Here is a 25,928-nt window from a genome sequence, read left to right as displayed (position 1 = left end):
CTCTGTATTGGGACCTCTGCTGTTTGTGATTTATATAAACGATCTGGAAGAAGGTGTAACTGGGGTGATCAGTAAGTTTGCGGACGACACAAAAATGGCTGGACTTGCAGATAGTGAGGAACATTGTCAGAGGCTACAGAAGGATATAGATAGGCTGGAAATTTGGGCAAAGAAATGGCAGATGGAGTTCAATCCAGATAAATGAGAAATGATGCATTTCGGTAGAACTAACGTAGGAGGGAGCTATACAATAAATGGCTGAACCATAAAGGGTGTAGATACGCAGAGGGACCTGGGTGTGCAAGTCCACAGATCCTTGAAGGTGACGTCATAGGTGGAGAAGGTAGTGAAGGCGGCATATGGCATGCTTGCCTTTATAGGACGGGGCATAGAGTATAAAAGTTGGGGTCTGATGTTGCAGTTGTACAGAACGTTGGTTCGGCCGCATTTGGAATACTGCGCCCAGTTCTGGTCGCCACACTACCAGAAGGACGTGGAGGCTTTAGGGAGAGTGCAGAGAAGGTTTACCAGGATGTTGCCTGGTATGGAAGGGCTTAGTTATGAGGAGAGATTGGGTAAACTGGGGTTGTTCTCACTGGAAGGACGCAGGGTGAGGGGTGACCTGATAGAGGTGTATAAGATTATGAAAGGCATAGATAGGGTGAACGGTGGGAAGCTTTTTCCCAGATTGGTGGTGACGTTCACGAGGGTTCCGGTGGGGGGGAGAGAGAGAGAGAGAGAGAGAAGAGAGAGGTTTAACACGGAAAACAGAAGGACGTATTTTACACAGAGGGTGGTGGGGGCCTGGAATGTGCTGCCGGGCAAGGTGGTGGAGGCAGACACACTGGGAACGTTTAAGACTTATCTAGATAGCCACATGAACGGAGTGGGAATGGAGGGATACAAAAGAATGGGCCAGGGAGCGGCCCGGGCTTGGAGGGCCGAAGGGCCTGTTCCTGTGCTTAATTGTTCTTTGTTCACAGTCAAACCTCAGGCAGGCCAGACTTGATGAAAGTCAAATATACAAAGACAGGAACATGTCTGGCCTGGCCCATCAATCACCCACCAGAGACATTGCACTCTGAGACCCAGCAGGAGAGCATCGCACCCCATTGAAATGCATCAGTCTATTGTTAGAAGCCCAGATCGGACCAAACTTTCTGTCACCTAGAGTTCCTGCAGTTACCTTATCTGGCAACAGGTTACATGTAAGCAACAGCGTGGAGATGGACACCTGGGAGTGGCCCTGGTATCCTGTCAGGCAGACATCAAGAAACTCACTGGGTATTGGGACCCCCATCCTGGGGGCTCATTGGCCAGAAACCAGAGAAGTTTCTGGAAAGGCAGGCAAGTAGGGGGATAAAAGGTACACATCTCAGACACACCAGGAGCGAAGACTCGACGAGGGAGGCAACCTTGACCATCCGGTAGACTGACCAGAGAAGGAAGGAAGGAAGAAGCTGCCATCGAGACTCACCTTCGTGATGACAGACCAGAGGGTCTCTCAGAATCGGGCCTGCAGTTTAATCAAACCATCTTTGCGGGTAGTATACTGGAATCTGTGGTATCCTATTGTTTTATGTGAGTAATTTAAGGGTTAATAGTGTCATTATTAATAAACTTATTGAAATTTTACTTGTTTTTGTCCTTTGTCCATCTTGCAAATAAAACCGCAAGACCAGGGTAAAACCTTTGAGTAAGCAAACTGGTCAAAAGTATCTTGAGAATTACAGGTACAACATGGGTTACAGAGAGAATCAAAGGAGGAGAGGTGCAAAAAGGCCAGAGAGATGAAAATTTTAAAAATGTCAGACAGAAAGATAATACAGGTTAGTGAGCACAGATGAGATGGCAGTCAGGAATTGGTGCAAGTTAGGATAAAGATAGCAGAGGTTTGAATGAGCTGAAGTTTAAGGAGGGTGTAAGGAAAGAGGCTGGCCAGTAATACATCTTTTAGAATCAGAGAATGGTTGCAGCATAAAAGCAGGCCACCAGACAAGTTCAGTCCATGCCAGATCTCTGAACAGCAGTTTAGGTAGTCCCACTCTGTCTTCCAGCTATTGGCCTGCAAATACTCTCTCAAGTTCTTATCTAATTCCATTGTGAAAGCCATGATCAGGCAGTGTGTTCCAGGTATCAGCTCACGTCACCTTTACTTCCTTTGCAAATCACCTTAAGGATTTCAGACACTTCCACAATGGGAACAAAGAAAAGTACAGCACAGGAAAGGCCCTTCAGCCCTCCAAGCCTATGGTGATCATGATGCCTGCCTAAACTAAAACCGTTTGCACTTGCGGAGTCCGTATCCTTCCATTCACGTATTCATCTTGTTGCTCCTTAAATGCCGCTATCGTACCTGCTCCCATCACCTCCCCAGGCAGCGCTTTCCAGACACTCACCACCCTCTGTGTAAAAAACTTGTCTCGCACATCTCCTCTAAACTTTTCCCCACCCACCTTAAACCTATGTCTCCTAGTACTTGACTTTTCTACCCCAGGAAAGAACACCTGACTACCCACTCTGTCCATGCCACTCAATCTTGTAAACCTCAACCTCTGTCGTTCCAATGGGAACAAACCGAGTTTCTCCAACCTCTCCACATAACTAATACCCTCCAGACCAGGCAACATCCTGGTAAACCTCTTCTGTACCCTCTCCAAAGCATCTACATCCTTCTGGTAGTGTGGCAACCAGAATTGTACACAATATACTAAAATGAGGCCTAAGTAAGGTTCTGTACAGCTGCAACATGACCTGCCAATTTTTATACTCCATGCTCTGACCAATGAAGGCAAGCATGCTGTATGCTTTCTTGACTACTTATCCACCTGCATTGCCATTTTCAGTGATTGGTGGACATGTACGTCCAGATCTCTCTGCCTGTCAATACCCTTAGGGTTTTACCATTTACTGTATAATTCCTACATGCTTTGGACCTTCCAAAATGCTTCATCTCACACTTGTCCGGATTAAAGTCCATCTGCCATTTCTCCACCCAAGTCTCCAACCGGTCTACGTCTTGCTGTATCCTCTGACAATCCTCTTCATATCCGCAACTCCACCAATTTTTCTGTCGTCTGCGAGCTTGCTAATCAGACATTTTCCTCCAAATCATTTATATGGAGCGGGTCCAGCGGAGATTCACACGGATGATCCCAGGAATGGTAGGCCTGACATACGATGAACGTTTGAGGATCGTGGGATTATATTCATTGGAGTTTAGGAGGTTGAGGGGAGATCTGATAGAAACTTACAAGATAATGAACGGCTTAGATAGGATGGACGTAGGGAAGTTGTTTCCATTAACAGGGGAGACTAGGACGTGGGGGCACAGCCTTAGAATAAAAGGGAGTCACTTTAGAAGAGATGAGGAGAAATTTCTTCAGCCAGAGAGTGGTGGGTCTGTGGAATTCATTGCCACAGAGGGCTGTGGAGGCCGAGACGTTGAGCGTCTTCAAGACAGAAATTGATAAATTCTTGATTTCTCGAGGAATTAAGGGCTATGGGGAGAGAGCGGGTAAATGGAGTTGAAATCAACCATGATTGAATGGTGGAGTGGACTCGATGGGCCGAATGGCCTTACTTCCGCTCCTATGTCTTATGGTCTTATATATACTAGGAACAAAGGTCCCAAAACGGATTCCTGTGAAACACTGCTAGTCACAGCCTTCCATTCAGAAAGGCACCCCACTACTGCGACCACCTGTCTTCTATGGCCAAGATGTGGAGATGCCGGTGTTGAACTGGGGTAAACACAGTAAGAAGTTTAACAACACCAGGTTAAAGTCCAACAGGTTTATTTGGTAGCAAACGCCACTAGCTTTCGGAACAGGCTGTCCCTTCGTCAGGTGGACCCAGGTGGACACCTGACGAAGGGACAGCTTGTTCCGAAAGCTAGTGGCATTTGCTACCAAATAAACCTGTTGGACTTTAACCTGGTGTTGTTAAACTTCTTACTGTGTTCTATGGCCAAGCCAGTTCTTTATTCATCTTGCCAGTTCTCCTCTGATCCCATGTGACTTCACCTTTCGTACCAGTTTACTATGAGGTACCTTATCAAAGGTTTCACTGAAGTCCATGGATACAACATCCACAGTCTTTCCCTCATCTATCATCTTCGTCACTTCCTCAAAAAACTCGATCAAGTTAGTGAAGCACGACTTCCCCTTCACAAAACCATGCTGTCTACCACTAATAAGTCCATTTGTTTCCAAATGTGAGTAAATCCTGTCCCCAAGAATATTTTCCAATAATTTCCCTACCACTGACGTAAGGCTCACTGGCCTGTAATTTCCTGGATTATCCCTGCTGCCCTTCTTAAACAATGGAACAACATTGGCTATCCTCTAGTCATAGAAGAAGAAGAAGAAGAAACCCTACAGTGCAGAAAGAGGCCATTTGGCCGATCGAGTCTGCACCGACCACAATCCCACCCCGGCCCTACCCCCATATCCCTACATATTTACCCACTAATCCCTCTAACCTACACATCTCAGGACACTGAGGAGCAATTTTAGCATGGCCAATTAACCTAACCTGCACATCTTTGGACTGTGGGAGGAAACCGGAGCACCCGGAGGAAACCCTCGCAGACACGAGGAGAATGTGCAAACTCCACACAGACAGTGACCCAAGCCGGGAATTGAACCCAGGTCCCTGGAGCTGTGAAGCAGCAGTGCTAACCACTGTGCTACCGTTCCTCTGGAACTTCACCTGCAGCCAATGAGGATGTAAAGATTTTGGTCAAGGCCCAAGCAATTTCCGCCCTTGCCTCCCTCAGTATTCTGGGGTAGATCCCATCAGGCCCTGGGGACCTATCTACTTTAATGCTTTTTAAGACGCCCAATACTTCCTCCTTTTTAATATTGACATGACTCAGAATATCTACACACCCTACCCTAGGCTCCTCATCTATCAAGTCCCTCTCTTTGGTGAATACTGAGACAAAGTATTCATTTAGTATCTCGCCCATTTCCTCTGGTTCCATGCATAGATTCCCTTCACCATCCTTGAATGGACCAACCCTTTCCCTGGCTACCCTCTTGCCGTAGGATTTTCCTTAATCCTGTTTGCCAAGAACTTTTCATGACCCCTTTTAGCCCTCCTTAACCCCGTCCTTAAGTTCCTTCCTACGTTCTTTATATTCCTCAAGGGCTTCATCTGTCCTAAGGTTTTAGACCGTACGAATGCTTCCTTTTTTTTTGACAAGGCTCATAATATCCCTCATTATCCAGGGTTCCCAAAACTTGCCACACTTATCCTTCATCCTCACAGGTACATGCCGGTCCTGAATGGCAATCAACTGACATTTATGTTTGTATTTTTATTCCAATTCAATCAATTCAAGTCCAATTCAGAGTCTCAACAAGTTGAGACATTCCCGATCCAAGCTGACAAGACAGGGCTCTCACCTCCTGTCTTGGGCTTGATCTACATGATCCAAGCTGATTGGAGTAGGCATAGCTCCTCCTCCAAGGCTTGATCTCATTTGCATCTTAGCCAAAAGGCCGAGATGCCGCTTTTAAAAATTGCTTCAAATGAAGTTAAAATGTAACCTAATGACTTCAACCAGGCACAGCATGTCGATACTACACTTGATCTTAGCCAAAAGGACTTGATCTTAGCCATTTGAAAGACTCCCACATGTCAGATGTTGATTTACCCTCAAACAGCCTCCCCAATCTACGCTCTCCAGATCCTGCCTAATCTTGTTATAGTTAGCCTTTCCTCTATTTAACACCTTTGCCTGAGGAGCACTCTTGCCCTTATCCACAAGCACCTTGAAACTTTTGGAATTATGATCACTGTTCCTGAACAGTCCAAAAATGTGCGGGTTAGGTTGATTGGCCAGGTTAAAAATTGCCCCTTAGAGTCCTGGGATGCGTAGGTTAGAGGGATTAGCGGGTAAATATGTGGGGGTAGGGCCTGGGTGGGATTGTGGTCGGTGCAGACTCGATGGGCCGAATGGCCTCCTTCTGCACTGTAGGGATTCTATGATTTCTATGCTCTCCTACTGAAACTTCAATCACCTGGCCGGGCTCGTTCCCCAATACCAGGTCCAGTATGGCTCCTTCCCAAGCTGGGCTATTTACATACCGTTTCAAAAAATCCTCCTGGATTTTCTGTTTCATCTAAGCCCCTAGCAGTAAGCGAGTCCCAGTCAATATAGGGAAAGTTAAAATCACCCCCACAACAACCCTGTTGTTTTGCATCTTTCCAAAATCTGCCTGCTCCCGCTGGCTGTTTGGAAGCCTGTAATAAACCCCCAACAGTTTCTTTCTATTTACTCTTCCCGTACATCTCCTGATCTGGAACACTTCCATCAAATCTCCCATTAACTTTCTCTGCCCCGAGAACAACCCCAACTTCTCAAATCTACCCACGTAACTAAAGTTCCTCGTCATTAGAACTATTCTGGTAAATGTTTTCTGCCTTTGCATCTTCCTGAAGTGCAGTGCCCGAATGGGAAAATACTTTAGTGACCAAGTCAGTGTTGTATAAAGAAAGATTCATCATCCCTCCCTTGCTTTTGTATTTTACCTCCGTTTATAAAGTCCAGGATCCTGTATGCTTTGTTAACCACTTTCTCAACCTGCCCTGCCACCTTCAGCGATTTGTGCACATATATCCCCAGGTGTCTCTGTTCTTGCACTCCTTTAAAATTAACTCCTTTAGCTTACTGTATAGTGCCTCTCCTAATTCTGCCTACCAAAAGGCATAACTCATACTTTTTCCACACCTATTCCCTCTTGAAGTCTATCACCATCCTCCTCACTGGTCACAATAATTAGCTTTAGCGGCTTCTTTAAATTTTCAAATTGTGCCCTGTACACCAAGTACAAGTCATTAATGTACATCACAAAAAGGACTGAGTACTGACCTCTGGGCAACCCCACTTAGGTGTCCCTCTGCTACAAGCCCACGGATAACCTCATGATGCTCCACTTCTCCAGCTTCCACCCTAAACACGTAAAAGAAGCCATCCCCTACGGACAAGCCCTCCGAATACACAGGATCTGCTCGGATAAGGAGGATCGCAACAGACACCTCCAGACGCTGAAAGATGCCCTCATAAGAACAGGATATGGTGCTCGACTCATCGATCAACAGTTCCGACGCGCCACAGCGAAAAACCGCACCGACCTCCTCAGAAGACAAACACGGGACACGGTGGACAGAGTACCCTTCGTCGTCCAGTACTTCCCCGGAGTGGAGAAGCTACGGCATCTCCTCCGGAGCCTTCAACATGTCATTGATGAAGACGAACATCTCGCCAAGGCCATCCCCACACCCCCACTTCTTGCCTTCAAACAACCGCACAACCTCAAACAGACCATTGTCCGCAGCAAACTACCCAGCCTTCAGGAGAACAGTGACCATGACACCACACAACCCTGCCACAGCAACCTCTGCAAGACGTGCCGGATCATCTCACGTGAGAACACCATTTACCAGGTACACGGTACATACTCTTGCAACTCGGCCAACGTTGTCTACCTGATACGCTGCAGGAAAGGATGTCCCAAGGCATGGTACATTGGGGAAACCATGCAGACGCTATGACAACGGATGAATGAACACCGCTCGACAATCACCAGGCAAGACTGTTCTCTTCCTGTGGGGGAGCACTTCAGCAGTCACGGGCATTCAGCCTTGGATCTTCAGGTAAGCGTTCTCCAAGGCGGCCTTCACAACACACGACAGCGCAGAGTCGCTGAGCAGAAACTGATAGCCAAGTTCCGCACACATGAGGATGGCCTAAACCGGGATGTTGGATTTATGTCACATTATCAGTAGCCCCCACAGCTTTCCCCCTGATCTTGCATAATATCACTAGCTGTTCTGTCTGGAGACAATGCACATCTTTTTAACCTGTGTTTAATGTTCCCTCCACCCATATTATCTGTACCTTTTAAGACCTGGCTGGCTGTAGAGATTTGCATTCTAATTAGTATTCTGTAACTTGATTTCTGTGTCTGTGTACTGTTGGAGAACAGATAACTACTCCATCTGACGAAGGGGCATCGCTCCGAAAGCTTATGGTATTTGCTACCAAATAAACCTGTTGGACTTTAACCTGGTGTTGTGAGACTTCTTACTGTACAAAAAACAAATGCATCACTACTCGTTTCTTGCCTTCAGCCACGTTTGGAACCATATTGCCCGGTTTATTCCATAGGCTTTAACTTTGCTGGCAAGCCTATTATGTGGTACTTTTACCAAACAACTTTAGGAAGTCCATGCATGCATTAACTGAATTGCCCGCATCAGCCCCATCGGTTACCTCATTAACTGACTGCCCTGCAGTTATTTGAACAAGGGTGAAACATCTACAATTCTCCAGTCCTCTGGCACCATCCCAATATTTAAGCAAGATTGAAAGATTATGGCCAGTACCGTTGCAATTTCCACCCTTATTTCCCTTGGCAACTTAGCCGAGGTGCCAATGTATCCCATTGAGACCTGGTCACTTACCAACTTTAAATATAGCCAGTGTTTTCAGTATCCCCATCACCACTTTTTAGTCCTTCCTGCATCTCAATTATCTCCTCTTCCACTGTGGCTCAGCCACTAAGCATAGATGAAAATTACATGCTTAGTACCTCGGCCATGTTCTCTGGTCTCAAATTGGCATCAGCCTTCCTCTTACTACTCGCCTGTCATTTATGTTTTCATACTAGATTTTTGGGTTTTATGTTGACTGTTAGTTGATCCTTACACTCTTTCTCCACCTCTAATTTCCCTTTTCACTTTCCCTCACTTTCTACACTTAGCTGGGTTCTCACTTGTATTATCAACTTGACATCTGTCACATCCCTTGTTTTCTGTTATATCTTAGTCTCTCTCTCTCTAGATCATTATTCTGATTTTGGTGGACCGGCCTTTCTCCCATGTAGGAATGTACCTAATTATCTTCACCTCCAACCCATAGCCTTTGCATTCACCACATCATCCAGTGTGATATTACTGTGCCTTTAGGAAATGTATTTATATCATGTTTCTTGTGAGAGGCATGTTTAAAATTCAGCTATTTTAGATGGTGCCAATTTGTCTGCAAAATAGGCAGCTCATATGCTGAGAATGCAGGTTAATGACTGATTTTCCCTGGGGGGGGGGGGGGGGGGGGGGTTCATTTTAATCTCAGTTAATGCATTTTTGTTTGTTTTTTTTCCCCTGGGGTTTCAGAGTAGGATTTTGATTAGGTTGATGGGCAGTGTTGTGTTTTTTAGGGAAGGAGCTAAGCTTTGAGAAAAGCAGGCAGTTACTGCCGGGTTCTGAAAGAAGCAGGAGGTTATTTGCTCTCTCTGGAGGCTGCTCTTTGGGACCTGTTAGGAGAAATAGGTCTCTCTCTCTCCAGAGGCATTCTGCAGGCTCGAGAACTGGTAGCCCCAGTACAAGCATGGGTCGCTAATTGATTTTGAAGAGGAGTTTAAGTCTGTAAGAGGTATATTGCTTGAACTGGATCTAATAGATAGTTTAACAGTTAAGAATTGTAACTTGTCATGTTTAAGTATTTCAATTGGTAAAAATAAAAGTAAAGTTTAGTTATTAGTCACAAGTAGGCTTACATTAACACTGCAATGAAGTTACTGTGAAAAACCTCGAGTCGCCACACTCCAGCACCTGTTTGGGCACGCAGAGAATTTAGCATGCACCGAACCCCAAGTCAAGCTAATTAATTTGTTATGGTTAAACTGTATTGTTAAAATAAGTTTGCTTTGATAAAAGCTACCTAGCATGTCAATCGAATCACATCTGGAGAGAAAGACCTTATCCTCACACTAATGCCAAAATAGAAAAACTGTTGGGGTCTAGCCGGACTTCATAACATACTTTGGGGTTGCTAATATAGCTTAGCTATAGCTCTTGGAGGTAAAGAGATCAAGTGATATTGAGGGGGAGGGGGGAGGGGAAAATGGAATCAGGATTTTGAATTTGATGATTAGCCATGATCATAATAAATGGCAGAGCAGGCTCGAAGGGCTGAATGGCCTACTCCTGCTTCTATTATGTATTTCTCTATGATCCATACCTTAACACGGCTACAACACAGCAATCTTACAGCCAAGCACATTTTGCTCACCCTATTTCCAGCGGTTTGTTCCCCAGCATCTTCCCATGCAACCATAGGGCTGATAACACCTGAGCACTTACCTCCTCACACATTTAGGCCCTAAACGCTCCTTTTGTGTACTTCCTTGTACTGGCAGACCAGGCCAATATAATGACAGTTTCATCTTTATTCCGTCAATAAGGAATTTTCCCCATCACTCTAGAGATAAGGGTGTGCCAGCAATACTAACATTTATTGTTGATCATTAGTTGTCCTGAGAAGATGGTGGTCAGTCGTCATGTTGAAGTGGTTTGAGACAACTGAGCACACTTCACAGGGCAGTTGAAAAACAAACCACTAAGGATTACAGATTTCCTTCCTTAAAGAACATTAGTGAACCAAGTTGGCTTTTAATATAATCCAGATCTCTTTAAAAAACTGAATTCAAATTATTTGCCATAGTGGGAGAACTTGTGTTCCCTTGTTAGTCCAGGCCTTTGGATTACTTATCCTGTAACACAACTATGCCACTGTACCAAGTGTGACTTTGACCTTCCTGTGGCTCACCACTAACTCGTTCTTGCTGAGCTCTATATTTAGTTTCCAACACTGTTCCAATGAAACTCAATGCAAATTTCAGTAACAGCAGTAACAGTATTTCTTACCTCTGCTGCACAATCTACAGCACTCCGATATTCAAAAATGACGACTTCAGTTGGTACCTATGCTCAATTTTTAAAATTAATTTACGGGATGTGGGTGTCATTGGCTAAGCCAGCATTTATTTATCCCTAGTTGCCCTTGAGAAGCTGTCGTTTTGAACCTCTGCAGTCCATATAGTGTAGGTACACCCACAGTACAGTTAGGGAGGAAATTACAGGATTTTGACCCAGTGAATACTAACTGACGAACCATTATAAATCAATGGTTCAGTCTTAGTTGGAATAGTGTTCAAATTTGGCAGTACACTTCAGGAAATATGTCAAGGTCTTAGAGTCCAGATTACCAGAACGGGATCAGGGGTGAGACTAATGAAGCTGGCATCGTTCTCCTTAGAACAGAGAAGGTCAAAGAGAGATTTAATAGAGGTCTTCAAAAATTGAGGGCTTTTGATTAAATAAACAGGGACAACATATTTTCACAGGCCGAAGGGGTGCGTGGTAAACAGAGGACAGAGTTAAGATAATGGACAAAAAAGCCTGGGGAGAGATGAGGGGGGAAAATGAATTGCCTAGTCCTGCTTCTACTTTCTATGCATGTTTCTATTCTTGGGGCTAAAGGGATCAAGGGATGTGGGGGGATGGTGGGATCAGAGTATTGAATATGATCAGCCATGATCATGATGAATGGCAGAGCAGGCTCAAAGGACCAATTGACCAATCCTGCTTCTATTTTAGAATTCCCATTGACCAGAAACTCAACTGGAATGGCCACATAAACAGTGTCTACAAGAACAGGCCAGAGTCTAGGAGTATTACGGCAAGTAACTCACCTCCTGACTTCCCAAAGCCTGTCCACCATCTACAAGGCACAAGTTAGGTGTGATGGAATACTCCCCGCTTTTCTTGATGGGTGCAGCTCCAACAGCACTCAAGAAACTGACACCATCCAGGACAAAGCAGCCGGCTTGTTTGGTGCCACATCCACACTCTCCACCACCAAAGCTCAGTCGCAGCAGTGTGTACCATCTACAAGATGCACTGCAGGAACTCTCCAAGTTTCCTTAGACAGCACCTTCCAAACCCAAGGCCACTTCCACCTAAAAGGACAAGGGCAACAGATACATGGGAACACCACCACCTGCAAGTTCCTCTCCAAGCCACTCACCATCCTGACTTGGAAATATATCACCGTTCAATCGCAGTCACTGGGTCAAAATCCTGGAATTCCCTCTCTAATGGCACTGTAGGTCAACCCCATCTCATGGACTCCAGTGTTTCAAGAAGGCAGCTCACCACCATCTTCTCAAGGCAACTAGGGATGGGCAATAAATGCTGGCCAGTCAGCATCGCCCATGTCCCACATTAGAATTATTAAAATGAGGAAAAAAAAGCCTTTGCACGAGTGGTTTGGGTCTGGAATGCACTGCCTGGAAGTGTGGTGGAGGCAGGTTCAATAAAGGTATACAAGAGGACATTAGATGATTATTTGAATAGAAACAATATGCAGAGGTTTGGAGAAAAGGGAGGGGAATGGCAGTCATTCATGAGATTTGTTTGGAGAGCTGATGCAGTCACAATGGGCCAAATGGCTTCTTTCTGCACCACAACGATTCTGTGATGCTGGATAGCTTTCACAGGAACTTTGGCAGGCACCTACCCTCTCCAACCCAGAAACAAGTGTCAAACTCCTATTTTCTTTTTAAAATCTGCGCATAAAACATCCTCACCTTTATTCTACAACTCAAAAATGCAGGCGGCTTGATTTCAATCAAAATGAGCAAGTTTTCATTTTTGATTCAAACTCGAAGGATGCTTTCCAAATGTCAGAGTGAGGGGAGAGATGTTATAGCAAAGTTAACCCATATGCACTAACATGCGAGTACTCAAAATTCTTCTCTCCAAACTTGCTCAAAGCATCCAAATAAATGTTAAAGTAATTGTCCATCAAAACAAAAGGAATATCTGTATAGGGACTTCAAAGGGCTCCCCACACAAGGCAAATTACACCTGGAAAACTTGAGGCCACTTGACACCACAGTTCCCTCAGACTGGGCAATAACACACACTTGTTAGCAGTACACTCACGTTGAACGACCAGGTTCAACAGGATCATATGTAGCACTGAACTGTGTGTGAAGGATTAATAAAATAAAGAGGACATAGGGGCTTCCATGGCCAAACTCAAATATTAATAGATTAGATTTCACAGTGATGTTATTTATCACCACCAACTTGTGACGAATAGACAGACCTCACTTTGTGCTCTGCAGTTATCAGGTAGCTAAGGTCAGCCTAATGAGTGAAGCGGTGGCGTAGTGGTATTGTCACTGGACTAGTAATTCCAGGGTAATGCTCTGGGGACATGGGTTCAAATCCCACAACAGCAGATAGTGCATTTGAATGGAAAAGTTTAATGATGACAATGAAACCATTTTCGATTGTCATAAAAACCCATCTAGTTCACACTAATGCCCTTCAGGGAAGGAAATCTGCCATCCTTATCTGATCTGGTCTACATGTGACACCAGCAAGCCACTCAGTTCAAGGGCAATTAGGAATGGGCAATAAATGCTGGTTAGCCAACGACACCCACATCCCTTGAACAAATATAATAAAGGACTTCTGCAAACTGAACCCAAGGGAGATGGATCCCATTGTTCAGTGCCAAAGTGAAACTACATGGAACATGCAATACGATTTAATAATTAAATTCAATGGAAATTCATGGCTTGCTATATCAGTGTATATTGGACTAGATAAAATACCAAGCTAATAGAGAACTCCATTAAATAGAAAGTTGTACACGAAACAGCAACACATCACCTCACCACAAATAAATGTTAAACTTTTTGTTGACTTGATAAAATGACTCCAAAATGAAGAGAGTCCCATGGCAGAAATCACTGTTCTCTTGATCAAGCTTTACTTCTGGCAACCTGACTTGTGACACCATATTCATCCAGCATAATGGTCTTATAAAAATTGGGTCTGTTGCACCTGATACAATTAACAACCATGTGAAAACATGTAGAGAGGAACAGAAGAACCTGAACTTTTTTGCTCCAGAATATGGAGCTGTAACAATGCTGCACGAGTGAACTAGAATTAACAATCTCAACTGACAACACCTGACTTTAAACGGTCCACCAGGAAACAGAGGTCCTGGTCGTTATCAGATTGCCATTTTATAAAAGGTGTAGGAATCCCTGTAAACTGATATTTTAGATTATAGCTGGGGGAAAAATAGTGCATCGTTCCTAGCCTTTTGGCTTGTGTAAATACTGAACCTATAAATAAATCTGACCAAGTAATTTCAGCAGTACATGCTGGTCTCATGGTATGTTGTTTTCTGCCTTTTGGAAAATATGAAGCAGCACTGACACCCCTGAATTAGCAGGGAGATATTAATCAATGGTGCAAAGTAACTATTAAAACTAGCTGTTCACAATTTATTTCATATGGCATGAGTGTCATTGGTGAGGTCAGCATTTATTGCCCAGGAGGTGGTGAGCCATCTTCTTGAACAACTGTAGTCCATGTGGAGTCAGGTGATGAGTTACCTGCTGCAGAATTCACAGCCTTTGACCTGCTCTCGTTGCCACACAAAGCTTTTGATCAATGGTAACCCCCAGGATGTTAACATTGCATGATTGGGCAATGGTAATGCCACTGAATGTCAGAGGGAGATGACTCGATTCTCTCTTGTTGGTAGTGGCATTGCCTGGCACTTGCAGTGTACAAATCATATTTGCCACTTATTAGCCCAAGCGCTGTTCAGGTATTGTTGCAATAGACCAGTTCAGCATTTGAGGAATCATGAATATCATTGAACGCTGCAATCATAAGCAAACATCCCTACTTCTGACCTTATGATAGAGGGAAGGTCATTGAAGAAAATGCTGAAGACTCTTGGGCCTCGAACGTCACTATCAGGAAATCCTGCAGCGATGTCCTGAGTCTGAAATGCTTGGCCTCCAGACTGATCCACCTTGTTTTGTGCTATTGATGGGGCTCCTTGATGCTGCACTCGATCAAATGCTGCCTTGATATCAAGGTCACTCGCTCATCTCTGGAATTTAACTATTATTTTTTTCATCTTTGGACCAAGGAGATGATGTCTAGTGCCAAGTGGTCCTGGTTGAATCCAAATTAAACATTGGTGCGCAGATTAGTGCAGAGTAAATGCCACTTGATAGCACTATTTCAAACAGATCAGGGCAGCAATTGACCAGAATGGATTTGTTCTGTTACTTCTGGACAGAAAGTAAGGGAAGGGATAACAGACCAACTCTGAGCAAGTCATCGCAGGTGGGGAAGGGAAGTGTAGATGGAAAAGTTGCTAGTGTGTTCCCAGCTAGTCTGTTCCTCCTGCAAATTACTACATTGTTGTGAAAATATTGCCTATGTGCACTGTGTGTGAATGTAAAACTTTACTTTTGACTATTTTTGATTCCATGCTCAAAGCAAATAAACGTAAATTAGAAATATTAAAGAAACTTCACATGTAGTTGGAGAATTTGAGGTGGAAATAAATGATATATGGATTCGTGTCAGAAGATAATTTTCTGGAGGTTGAAGACATTTTGAGTATGGTTTCTTCATAGAGTAACAGTTTTAACAACACCAGGTTAAAGTCCAACAGGTTTATTTGGTAGCAAATACCATTAGCTTTCGGAGCGCTGCTCCTTCGTCAGATGAAGTGGAAATGTGCTCTCAAACAGTGCAGAGACACAAAATCAAGTTACAGAATACTGATTAGAATGCGAAGACCTACAGCCAACCAGATCTTAAAGATACAGACAATGTGGGTGGGGGGAGCATTAAGCACAGGTTAAAGAGATGTGTATTGTCTCCAGACAGGACAGCCTGCAAGTCCAGGAGGCAAGCTGTGGGGGTTACTGATAATGTGACATAAAGCCAACATCCCGGTTGAGGCCGTCCTCATGTGTGCGGAACTTGGCTATCAGTTTCTGCTCAGCGACTCTGCGCTGTCGTGTGTCGTGAAGGCTGCCTTGGAGAACACTTACCTGAAGATCAGAAGCTGAATGCCCGTGACTCCACTCCATCTGACGAAGGAGCAGCGCTCTGGAAGCTAATGGTATTTGCTACCAAATAAACCTGTTGGACTTTAACCTGGTGTTGTTAAAACTGTTATTGTGTTCACCCCAGTCCAACACCGGCATCTCCACATCATGACTACGTTCTTCATAGAGGCCAGGGCCATGAATCAATAGCTGTCTCTTTTCAGCCTCATAAGCAAACAGAAAAAGACCGATACAGTAAGAAGTCTCAACACCAGGCTAAAGTCCAACAGGTTTATTTGGTAGCTCGAGCTTTCGGAGCGCTGCTCCTTCATCAGGTGAGTGGGAGTTGGGTTCACAAACAGGGTATAGAAAAACACAAACTCAACTACAAGATAATGTTTGGAATGCGAGTCTTAACAGGTAATCAAGTCTTTACAGGTACAGACAATGCAAGTGGAGAGAGGGTTAAATACAGGTTAAAGAGGTGTAAATTGTCTCAAGCCAGGACAGTTAGTGAGATTTTGCAAGCCCAGGCAAGTCACAGATAGTGTGACGTGAACCCAAGATCCAGGTTGAGGGCATCCTCGTGTGTGGAACTTGGCTATCAGTTTCTGCTCAGCGATTCTGCACTGTCGTGTGTCTTGAAGGCTACCTTGGAGAACACACATCTCCAAATCTTGCTCCGAAAGTTCGTACTACCAAATAAACCTGTTGGACTTTAACCTGGTATTGAGACTTTTTACTGTATCTACCCCAGTCCAACGCCAGCATCTCCACATCAAGACAGATAGGTGAAACAGTGAATGTCTACATAGATGGTCAATAGATAATTCACCAAACCAGATGATCAGCAGATGCCTGATGAGCCACGGTATGCAAAGGTAGAAGGGACCTCAAATATTGCAAATATGACAAGGCGGCAAAAATATTCCAATTGTTGATCCAAGAAGAAATACAGGGTGCAGTTAAGAATTCAGGGTTGTTGGGACCTAGTGACAAAAGAGTGCAGTATACAATAATATTTATATCAGATCACCACAAATAACCAGCCAACATAAGCTTATTTTTTCACATTTATTCTTTCATAATGTCGACGTCACTGGCTGGACCATCATTTATTGCCCTCGAACTGTTGCAGTACATGTTCTGCAAGAACATCCAAAGCACTGTTAGGAAAGGAGTTCCAGAATTTTGATCCCTTGACAATGAAGGAATGGTGATATAGTTCCAAGTCAGCATGGACTTGTGGTGTGTGGCTTGGAGGGTAACTTGCAGGTGGTGGTGTGCCCATTGATCAGTTTCCCATGTCCTTCTGGGTGGTAGAGGTCACGAGTTTGGAAGATGCGGTTGTGAAAGCCTTTGTGAATTGCTGCAGTACATCGTTTAGATGGTGTACACTGTAGGCCTATGGTGAACAGTGTGATTTTTTAAGGTGGTGGATGGGTGCCAATCAAACGGGCTGCTTTGCCACGGATGGTGTCAAGCTTCTCGAGTGTTGTTGGAACTGCACTCATCCAGGCAAGTGGAGAGTTTTCTATCACACTCCCTCACTTGCACCTTGTAGATGGTAGAAAGGCTTTGGGGACTGAGGGGGAGGGGCAGCACGTCACATTCCCATTCTCTGCCCTGCTCTTATGGCCAGAGCTTTTTTTTTGGCTGGTCCAGTTCAGTTTCTGCTCATTGATAACTCCCAGGATGTTGAATGGGTGGGGAATTCTGCGATGGTTATGCCAATATCATATCAGGAGATGGTGTGTGGAGATGCATGTGTGTAGCATGAATGTTACTTTTTCTTTATTGGTTCAGGGGATGTGGGTGTCGCTGGCTAGGGCAACATTTATTGCTCATCTCCACTTGCCTTTGAATTGAACACTAGACCATTTATCAATCAATCACATTGCTGGACTAGATAAGGGTGGCATATTTCCTTCCGTAAAGGACATTAATGAACCAGATGGGCTTTTACAACAATCAATGGTTTCATGGTCATCATTAGACTTTTAATTCCAGATATTTTATAGAAGTCAAATGTCACCATCTGCCATAGTGGGATTCAAACTCAGACCCACAGAGTATTACCTTCGGTCTCTGTATTACTAGTCCAGTGACAATATCACTATGCCACTGCCTCCCCTTATCAGCCCAAGCCTGAAAGTTGGCCAAAGCTTGCTGCTTATGGACTGCTTCACTATCTGAGTCATGAATGGTACTAACCCTATATAATCAGTGAACACTTCAACTTCTGACCTTATGATGAAGCTAAGCTTAAAGATGAAGTGACCCAAGGTGATTGAGCCTAGGGCAATACCCTGAACAACTCCTGCAGTGATGTCCTAAGTCTGAGATGCTTGGCCTCCGACAACTACAACCATCTTCCTTTGTGCTAGGTACAACTCTAACCAGTACAGATTTTTCACTGATTCCCATTGACATTATGTAATGCAGGACATGATCCAACTCTGATATGCTTACATTTGTTGTGTGGTGATCAGCTTCAGGGGTATCATAGGGAAAGATGATGCATCCTTGATTAAAAGGCTAGCTAGACTGTCTAATGTGGATGGGTGAGAAAGCAGACATTTTTAGTATTACAGGATTATATAGTGAGAAAATTATTTTAATGCAGCTCTTGCAGTTGCAGAAGGCCTGACTTGGGGATAGAAAAAAAGTGCCAAGTCAATGCAAAATCTGGGAAACCAGTTGCAGTAGACACAGGTGGCATTGTGCAGTCTCAATGCAGAAAAAGCAGGTATGAAGGCAGTTCTCAGGTAAGGGAGCCAGGAGATCAAACTTTAAATGGCCACACAAGCATGTTGATCCTACAGAAGGTCATGTGGAGGCAGTGCTGAATTCAGTGCAAGCAGAGTCTCAAAATAATTTCCCCCCCAAGAATACATTAATGTATGTGCAGAGCTAAATGTGACATCAGTGTGCAGACCTGGCTATTGACTTGCTTTCCACTAAGAGCTGGTCATTGTTCACTAAGAAACCTTTGCCCAAATAGGCTGTTTTATTGGACGATACAAACTACTGAACTATTAAAAGAAATCTCTGACAGGCAAGAAAGCCCAGTTACAGAAATGGATCCAGGCGCAACATCTCATCTCAAAAGTTCAAATTTCGCCAGTTTTTGGAGTTAAAAAGTAATATTGGACATGAAAGCAGTCACATCGTACAAATCAGTTCTAGTTCCAAATTTTTTATTCAATCCAAAGCAATTTAAGTAGATGGAATTGGAATTTACTTCATCCACATGCACGTTATACTGAAGATTTGATAAAAGGAAACATTCATTCAAAAGTCCTCTTGATTTTTGGATTCTTTTGAACACAGTTCTATCAAAACTCATACCATAGGATAGGCTATACATTTTTAATCTATTTGATAAAGGAGGCTGGCCACTTCAACCTTGTTCTAGATATGCCAGAGATGATACACATCCCTGTCTGATATGTAAAATGTCACTTCAAAAGACATAATTCCTATACTAATACATTTTCATTGTATAGCATGTAGAAATCATTCACATTGCACTCTAGGTCCTGAAATTAATCAAAAAAACGTTCCTCGAACACAACTATATAAGGGTTTCGCATCTTGGTGGGGTGGAGGAAACCATTGTGTTAATTTGATTGATGTGCTTTAAATATACTCCTGCATCCCAGTTATCAAATTCAGAGAATGAGGGGTATACCCAAGATAGCATACTCCCTCTGCCTGTCTCACCACCTAGTTCCTCACCATGCACTGTAGCTATGTGAAAATGGCAGACTCCACAGTGGTTATGTGAAACTTTAAAATTTCAGATTTTGGACATCGGCACAAGTTTAGTATTGAGAATGAGCCACTTTTCATTTTATGATATTTATCTTAAAGGAAATAGAAGTGAGCAATTCCATAAGATAAATAGTGGGAAATGAGATGCTCATATCCTAACTTGCACTAAGTCCCACCCACCTGCAACTGCTGGCTGAGCATCACCTCAATTTTAAAATTCTTACCTTCGTTTTCAACTGTCTTCAATTTTAATTTCCAATTTTATTCACTTGACCATCGGTAGCCATTGCTTCAACTGGCTAAGTCCCAAACTCTAAAATTCCCTCCTTAAACTTCTCTTTCCTCCTTTAAGACATTCCTTGAAACCTACCCCTTTAACCAAGTTCTTGGTTACTTGCTCCAATAACACCTTACGTGGTTTTATGTCAGATTTTGCTCGATAATGCTCCAAAGTAGTTTTACCATGTTAAGGCCTGATATAAGTGTAAATCAAGAAAAGTTAAGCAATATGCTATAAGGTGCAATAAACTCAATTCGCAGTTTATAACTTTAAAGCCCATAGTGTTTATTTTTCTATGATCTGAAGACAGATACAATGAATCAAAGAATTTTATACTGTTCTAGGCAATAGGATTAGCAGGTATTGTGCAAATAAACCTCCTTGGTTTGACAATGTCCTCATAAAACGGAGGCCAATGGAAAACCCTCAAGTGGCTAGTCATATCTGTCACAAAGGAAAGGGGCAATGGGTGTCAGAGGCCAAATATCATCGCCCCCAAGGAGATTGTTGCAGTTCCTCAGAAAAGCATCTTCCAGTTGTTCCATCAATGGTCTTCCCTCTGTCATAAGGGGAGTGGGATCGTACTCCAATTATTCAACAATACTCAGCTCTATTTATAAGTCCTCCAATAATGAAGCAGCCATGAAAGTTTACAAGATGACTGGGACAGCATCTAGACTTGGGCTGATATGTGGCATGAATACTTTATGCCACCTAATTGTCAGGCAATTATCAAGAAACATCCCAACCACAACTCTAGCTTCAGTGTCACCACCATCACAAACTCCATGATCACCATTTTGTTGGTCAGAAGCTGAACCAAACCTACAATATCCACACAGACTGCAAGAACAGGGCGAGGCTGGTCATGCTGTGATAAGTGGGTAACTTGCTGACACCTCTCACGTTTAACTCCATCATCAATCAAGAGTCAAGTCAGGAGCATGAATATTCACCACTGGTCAGAATGATGTGCCACAACACTAAGTCAGACAGCACCCAGTGTCCCCAGATTCAATTTACATCCTCCCCAATATTAGCATGCTGTGGCTGCAATATGTAATATCCAAGGGGTGCATTGTAGCAACTCACCAAGGTTATTTACACTGGATCGCCCATATTACCATCAAAAGGAGAGCAATGCCATGGGCAAGGACAAACTTGCACTTATATAGCTCATTTCATGATCAACAAACTCCTCGAATGAAGTACTTTAAAGTGTAGTTTATGTCCTAAAGTAGGAAATGTGACAGCTAATTTGGGTGCAGCAGGTTCCCACAGAGAGAAATGTGATAATCACCTACTCTTCACCTTGCTCTTCTTCCAGCATTGCCATACGATCTTTGACATCCAAAGGTGGCAGAGGGGACCTTGGTTTAACATCTCATATGAAAGATGGCACCGCCAACCATGTCCTCATTGTTACAATGGAGTGCCAACCTTGATTTTTGAGCTCAAACCCTAGAGTGGAACGTAAACTCATCTTGTAACTCAGTGGCAAGTGTGCTACCAACTGAGCCATAGCTGACACACCAATGGAATACTATTGCCTCCAAGTCACAGGCCATGATTTGAAAACAAAACCTTCTCCTTTCCGTGATGCTGGGTCAATATCTTTGACCTGTCCGCTACCTGCATCAAGCACTGCAGTGATACAAGGAGAAAGCACACCAACAGATGCTACAAAAGCAGCAACTAGGACTGAGAAATAAACTCAACTTTGCCAGCATCAGCTACAGCCTGAGAACTGAAAAAAACAAAGTGTTTTTGATGCAAGAGTTTAATCAAAGCAAATTAATTATATGTGGATGCATTTAAGTATTGGTTATCTTGGCTCTTTAGCTAATGTGGTATTATTTCACTCAATAAATGTAGTTGTATCCTTTACAGATACATCATGTTGTCTTCCACTTTTTAGACAGGACTTTAAGCATCACACCTCGCTTTGTTGTCCATTTCTCTCTCTTTCTCCCCCCCCCCCCAATCACCACCACCACAATTATTCATAAATGCAGAGCTCCACATAAAAATTCTTTGCTGATTTTCACTCCCTCTCCATAACTGGAAGGCGAGCCATCTAACAGATAAAGTTTGTTTTTAAAGTAAAGTTTATTTATTAGTCACAAGTAGGCTTACATTCACCCTGCAATGAAATTACTGTGAAAATTCCCTAGTCACCACACTCCGGCACTTGTTCGGGTACACTGAGGGAGAATTTAGCATAGCCAATTCACCTAACCTGCACATCTTTGGACTGTGACAGTGAACCAGAGCATCTGGAGGAAACCCACGCAGACACAAGGAGAATGTGGAAACTCCACACAGTGACCCAAGCCAGGAGTTGAACCCGGGTCACTGGTGCCACTGAAGCAAAGATGCCATTGACAACATGTGTAAAAGCAGTTGCTTCAACATTTGGGTTAGCCTTGCCACTTACAGATTTGGTTATAAGTGGATTGACTACCGTCTTATTGCACTTTTCACGTTAGTAGTCACCGCCCACCCCAACCACCACAGGTCTTCTAAGAATAGACAGTGGCACCTACTGACAGCTCAATGTATATGCAATTATTTCAACTTGGAATGACTGAGAACCCGTGCCTGTATGAACCTTAACACGTGTAGGACTGTTGAATCTACCCAATAGTATAAATAGCGAGAAGAGCAGTGAAGGAGGAAAAATATACAGATGGGTACACATAAGATGATTGCCTGGCACACAAACAGTCACCTGAGAAAGAGACATTAAACGGACACTGACTTTCAGTACAGACAGCCACCTGAGATTAAAACATAAAGGACAGACAGCTATCCAAAAAGTTAAACATGCAGGAATCAAATCCTACAGGAAGCCAGCCAGGGCTTAAAGATAAGGACAAAAGGGATAGATAATGAGATTAGCTACAGGTGGGATCGGGAATACAAAATGCAGGAAAACCAATTCCTGTAAACTACTGTATGAATAGACCGAAACTAAAGTCATGATGGTCACTGATGTAGGAAATGTATCCATTCATAGAACAACGCGATGTTAACATGCTTATGTCTGTATCTGTCTGTATTTGTCTATAATGATGTGTTTAACGATCGATCACCTACTTGATTACAACGATGTGATAATGGCTAGATGTCCGGTCCATCTATTGTGTAACGGGTATAAAGATGGACTGCTCCTATTGTCTCATGGAGAGAAGGTAGTTGTCTAGAAGCACTGCGGAGTGCCAGTGCCTTTTCTCCACGAAGCTTCGTTAAAATAAAACTGTATTCTTGAAACCTTCAAGCCTGACTCAGTGGTACACTTTTCCCACAACAGCAGTAACTCGTGACATCATGAACAAAGCTGCTCTGTATTTCTTGACCACTGTAAGTCAACGTTGTTGGTGTAAATGTTCTTACAAATTGAAAACTGGCTTTCATGGAGACATGAAAAACTTTGAGGGGAAAAATTCTTAACCCATAATTTTATCAATTTAGTGTGTAGCACATAAAGCTTCAATTTATGATTTCAGTACAAAAAGAATTACAATAGATTTAATCTCAACCCGCATGCAGTAGTATTATAGTATTCAAACTCATCGCCCTGATTTGCATTCTCCTTCTTGCATGCTCTCCATTGACCCCACCTGAGTGCAATGTTCAGGAACTATTTACCTCAAGGGCTTCTTTGGTAATGGGATATTTCTCCAAGCTGGAGATCACCTCCAGCACTGCCACCATGTTACGGATCTGGAAGAAAGAAACAGGAAACATTAGTGATTGCACTATTCATATTAGTGAACAGCAGTTGACATTCAGACGTCACAGAAAATGGTCCCAATGTTAAAAACAGTATGGATTAAATGCAACCTCAATAGAAAAGCAGAGTATTCTGAATTCCAAGGTAGCATTAAATTATGAGCAAATGCTCTTTCAGATTTCAAACCATCAACAACTTGCATTTATGTAGCATCTTTAAGACAATAAATCATCTTGAGACATTTCACAGGATTGTTGCCTTATTTAATTATATTTGTCTGGTTAGCAGACTGTCTAGAAACATACTAGGAGCCTTTGTATAGCAGGTAACAGTTTATGATGAAGTAGAGATACGTGTCACTAGGAGGCTATTTTTATTCAAACAAACAATTACAGTTGAGTGACAGAGACACAAGTTGCTCCTGGTAGCTCAACAGCTTGGACATGTCAGGGAGGAATATAAAAGCATACAAGTAATTCTTAGGATCTGACCCAATCTTGATGTTTTAAAGAACTTGTTTGGGATACGTTTGTTAATTCAAATTAAATTGTCAAATTAATTTAAGCAATTTAAATAACTAATTTCTTGGCAACATTTGTATTCAGACAACTATGAATTAAGAAAGTATGCAAATTTTTATACTACCGCCTACATAGGAGTGACAAACCTTCAAATACTAGTTCACTGAATGCGATGCCGTGCGGAGATCTGGAGATACCATGTTAGAGAAAAGTTCTTAGTGCCACACAAGTCAATAATCAGGAATATGTGAGCATTCCAAGAAATCAGTATCCTGTTTAAAAAAAAAACGATCTAAAAATCTCCAAATCCCAGTAAAATCCAGTCAAACACTGAAGCTAATTTAGCCTGTACCTCCATACAGACTCCTTCCTGATCTTAGGATCTGATTTGGCCTCCCTTTTTTTCCTCTGAGAAACTGGTGTCACTGTCACTTCCACCCATGTCCTAGCAACAAAGCATTCAAAGGATCAGATATACCATCACAGTCAATGTATCGTGCAAAAATACTGAGTGAAGCTCGTCTCTTTTGGGATTCAAAGCGCTTCCTGCAATAAGCAGTCGGATAGGTGCGAGTTTGCATTCAAGAAAGGCTTGGTTTGTTAAGGCAGAGCAGATGGAGCTTTGCTCCACTTGGGGCACATGTTGCACCTCATGTATAAGTCTTCCATATCTACACATCTGTAATAAATAAATCACTATTTTCCTGCATCAACATCCCACACAAAGAAAATAATGAGCACAAAAGTACAAGTTTAATAAAGAGATTACTACACAGGACTGAAACCTGCTTTGTACAGGTTTCTCTGACACATGCATACTCAATGCATACTCAAGCATCTCCACATTATACTCAAGTTGTCGCAGGTACTTTTTTTGGCATTGCCAAAAATGAACATATTACAATGCAAACCTCCAATCATTTGCATGAACAATTATTAATCTACAAATGTTACAAAAAGCAGCAGAAAACAGCAGAATGCACAAACAGATCTAAAGCAGCAGCAATACCCAATCATGAAACTTCACATTAAACAATGCAGCAGGGACCAGATCCCTGCCCATGCCGTTGAACAAAAGCTGCCCTGCAGGCTACTGCTAACAATACGGATCTTTGTGGATCAGAGATTTTTGGGCAGTGGATACTTGCACATTATTTCATACAACCAAGCAGTAAGATGCCATGATTTCTAAACAGTGTTACTCATGGTACAGCAGGCATTAACATTCGGCGGCAAGGATCAAGAAGCAGTATCACATGATGCAAGAGACATTATGGTAAAATGTTTATATCTAGATACTTCTACATAAGACAAAAATAAATTTTTCTCAAAACATGTTGAGGAGCAGAGAGAGAGAAAAAAAGGGGAAAATCTATACAATAAATCTGAAATTACCAGCTGAGGGTTCTCTCCTCCCCATTCCCAAATTGTTTCCCCATTTTCCTGAAAGTGCTCTCATAACCAATGGCATTCCAATACCTTATCCAAAAGACCATGCTTCACATGAAACTAAGCAGCCAGGGTCAGAGGATTGTGTGAACAGAGTCTGATTCAATCCTCACCAGGCAACTACCGATTCATTCTTTGGTAGGTATCATGCAATGGCAATAAGGAGCAGGAGCCCTGTTTTGCTTCTGTCTCGATCTCCCGCTTGGGAGATCAAGACCATCGTACTCGGTTAGGTTAACAGCACAAATTAGATACTGACATGGGATTCTTAATTGGAAAGACTCAGACCAGCACCAACACATGCATTTCTGCAACAGGCTTGGAAGGGTTTGGAAGGGTGTGTGGGTGATGACTAATGTGAATCTGCAAAACCTGCCTCAGATTTCATACAGGTGCTGCACATATTATTTATTGGCTGATATTAG

At 43.0% G+C, this 25,928-nt stretch overlaps 1 protein-coding gene across 1 annotated transcript in view; it reads right to left on the bottom strand.

Moving 5' to 3' along the window:
* LOC144479418 (mediator of RNA polymerase II transcription subunit 26-like) overlaps positions 1-25,928 on the bottom strand; it is a 194,979-nt gene that overhangs the window by 11,546 nt on the left and 157,505 nt on the right. The window contains exon 2 of the mRNA XM_078198064.1: positions 23,449-23,523. Within this exon, the coding sequence (XP_078054190.1) occupies positions 23,449-23,523 (75 nt within the window). The remainder of the gene's footprint in view (positions 1-23,448; positions 23,524-25,928) is intronic.

Source organism: Mustelus asterias, chromosome 26 (genome assembly GCF_964213995.1).
Source record: "Mustelus asterias chromosome 26, sMusAst1.hap1.1, whole genome shotgun sequence".
NCBI lineage: Eukaryota > Metazoa > Chordata > Chondrichthyes > Carcharhiniformes > Triakidae > Mustelus > Mustelus asterias.
This window is presented reverse-complemented; position numbering and strand designations above follow the sequence as displayed.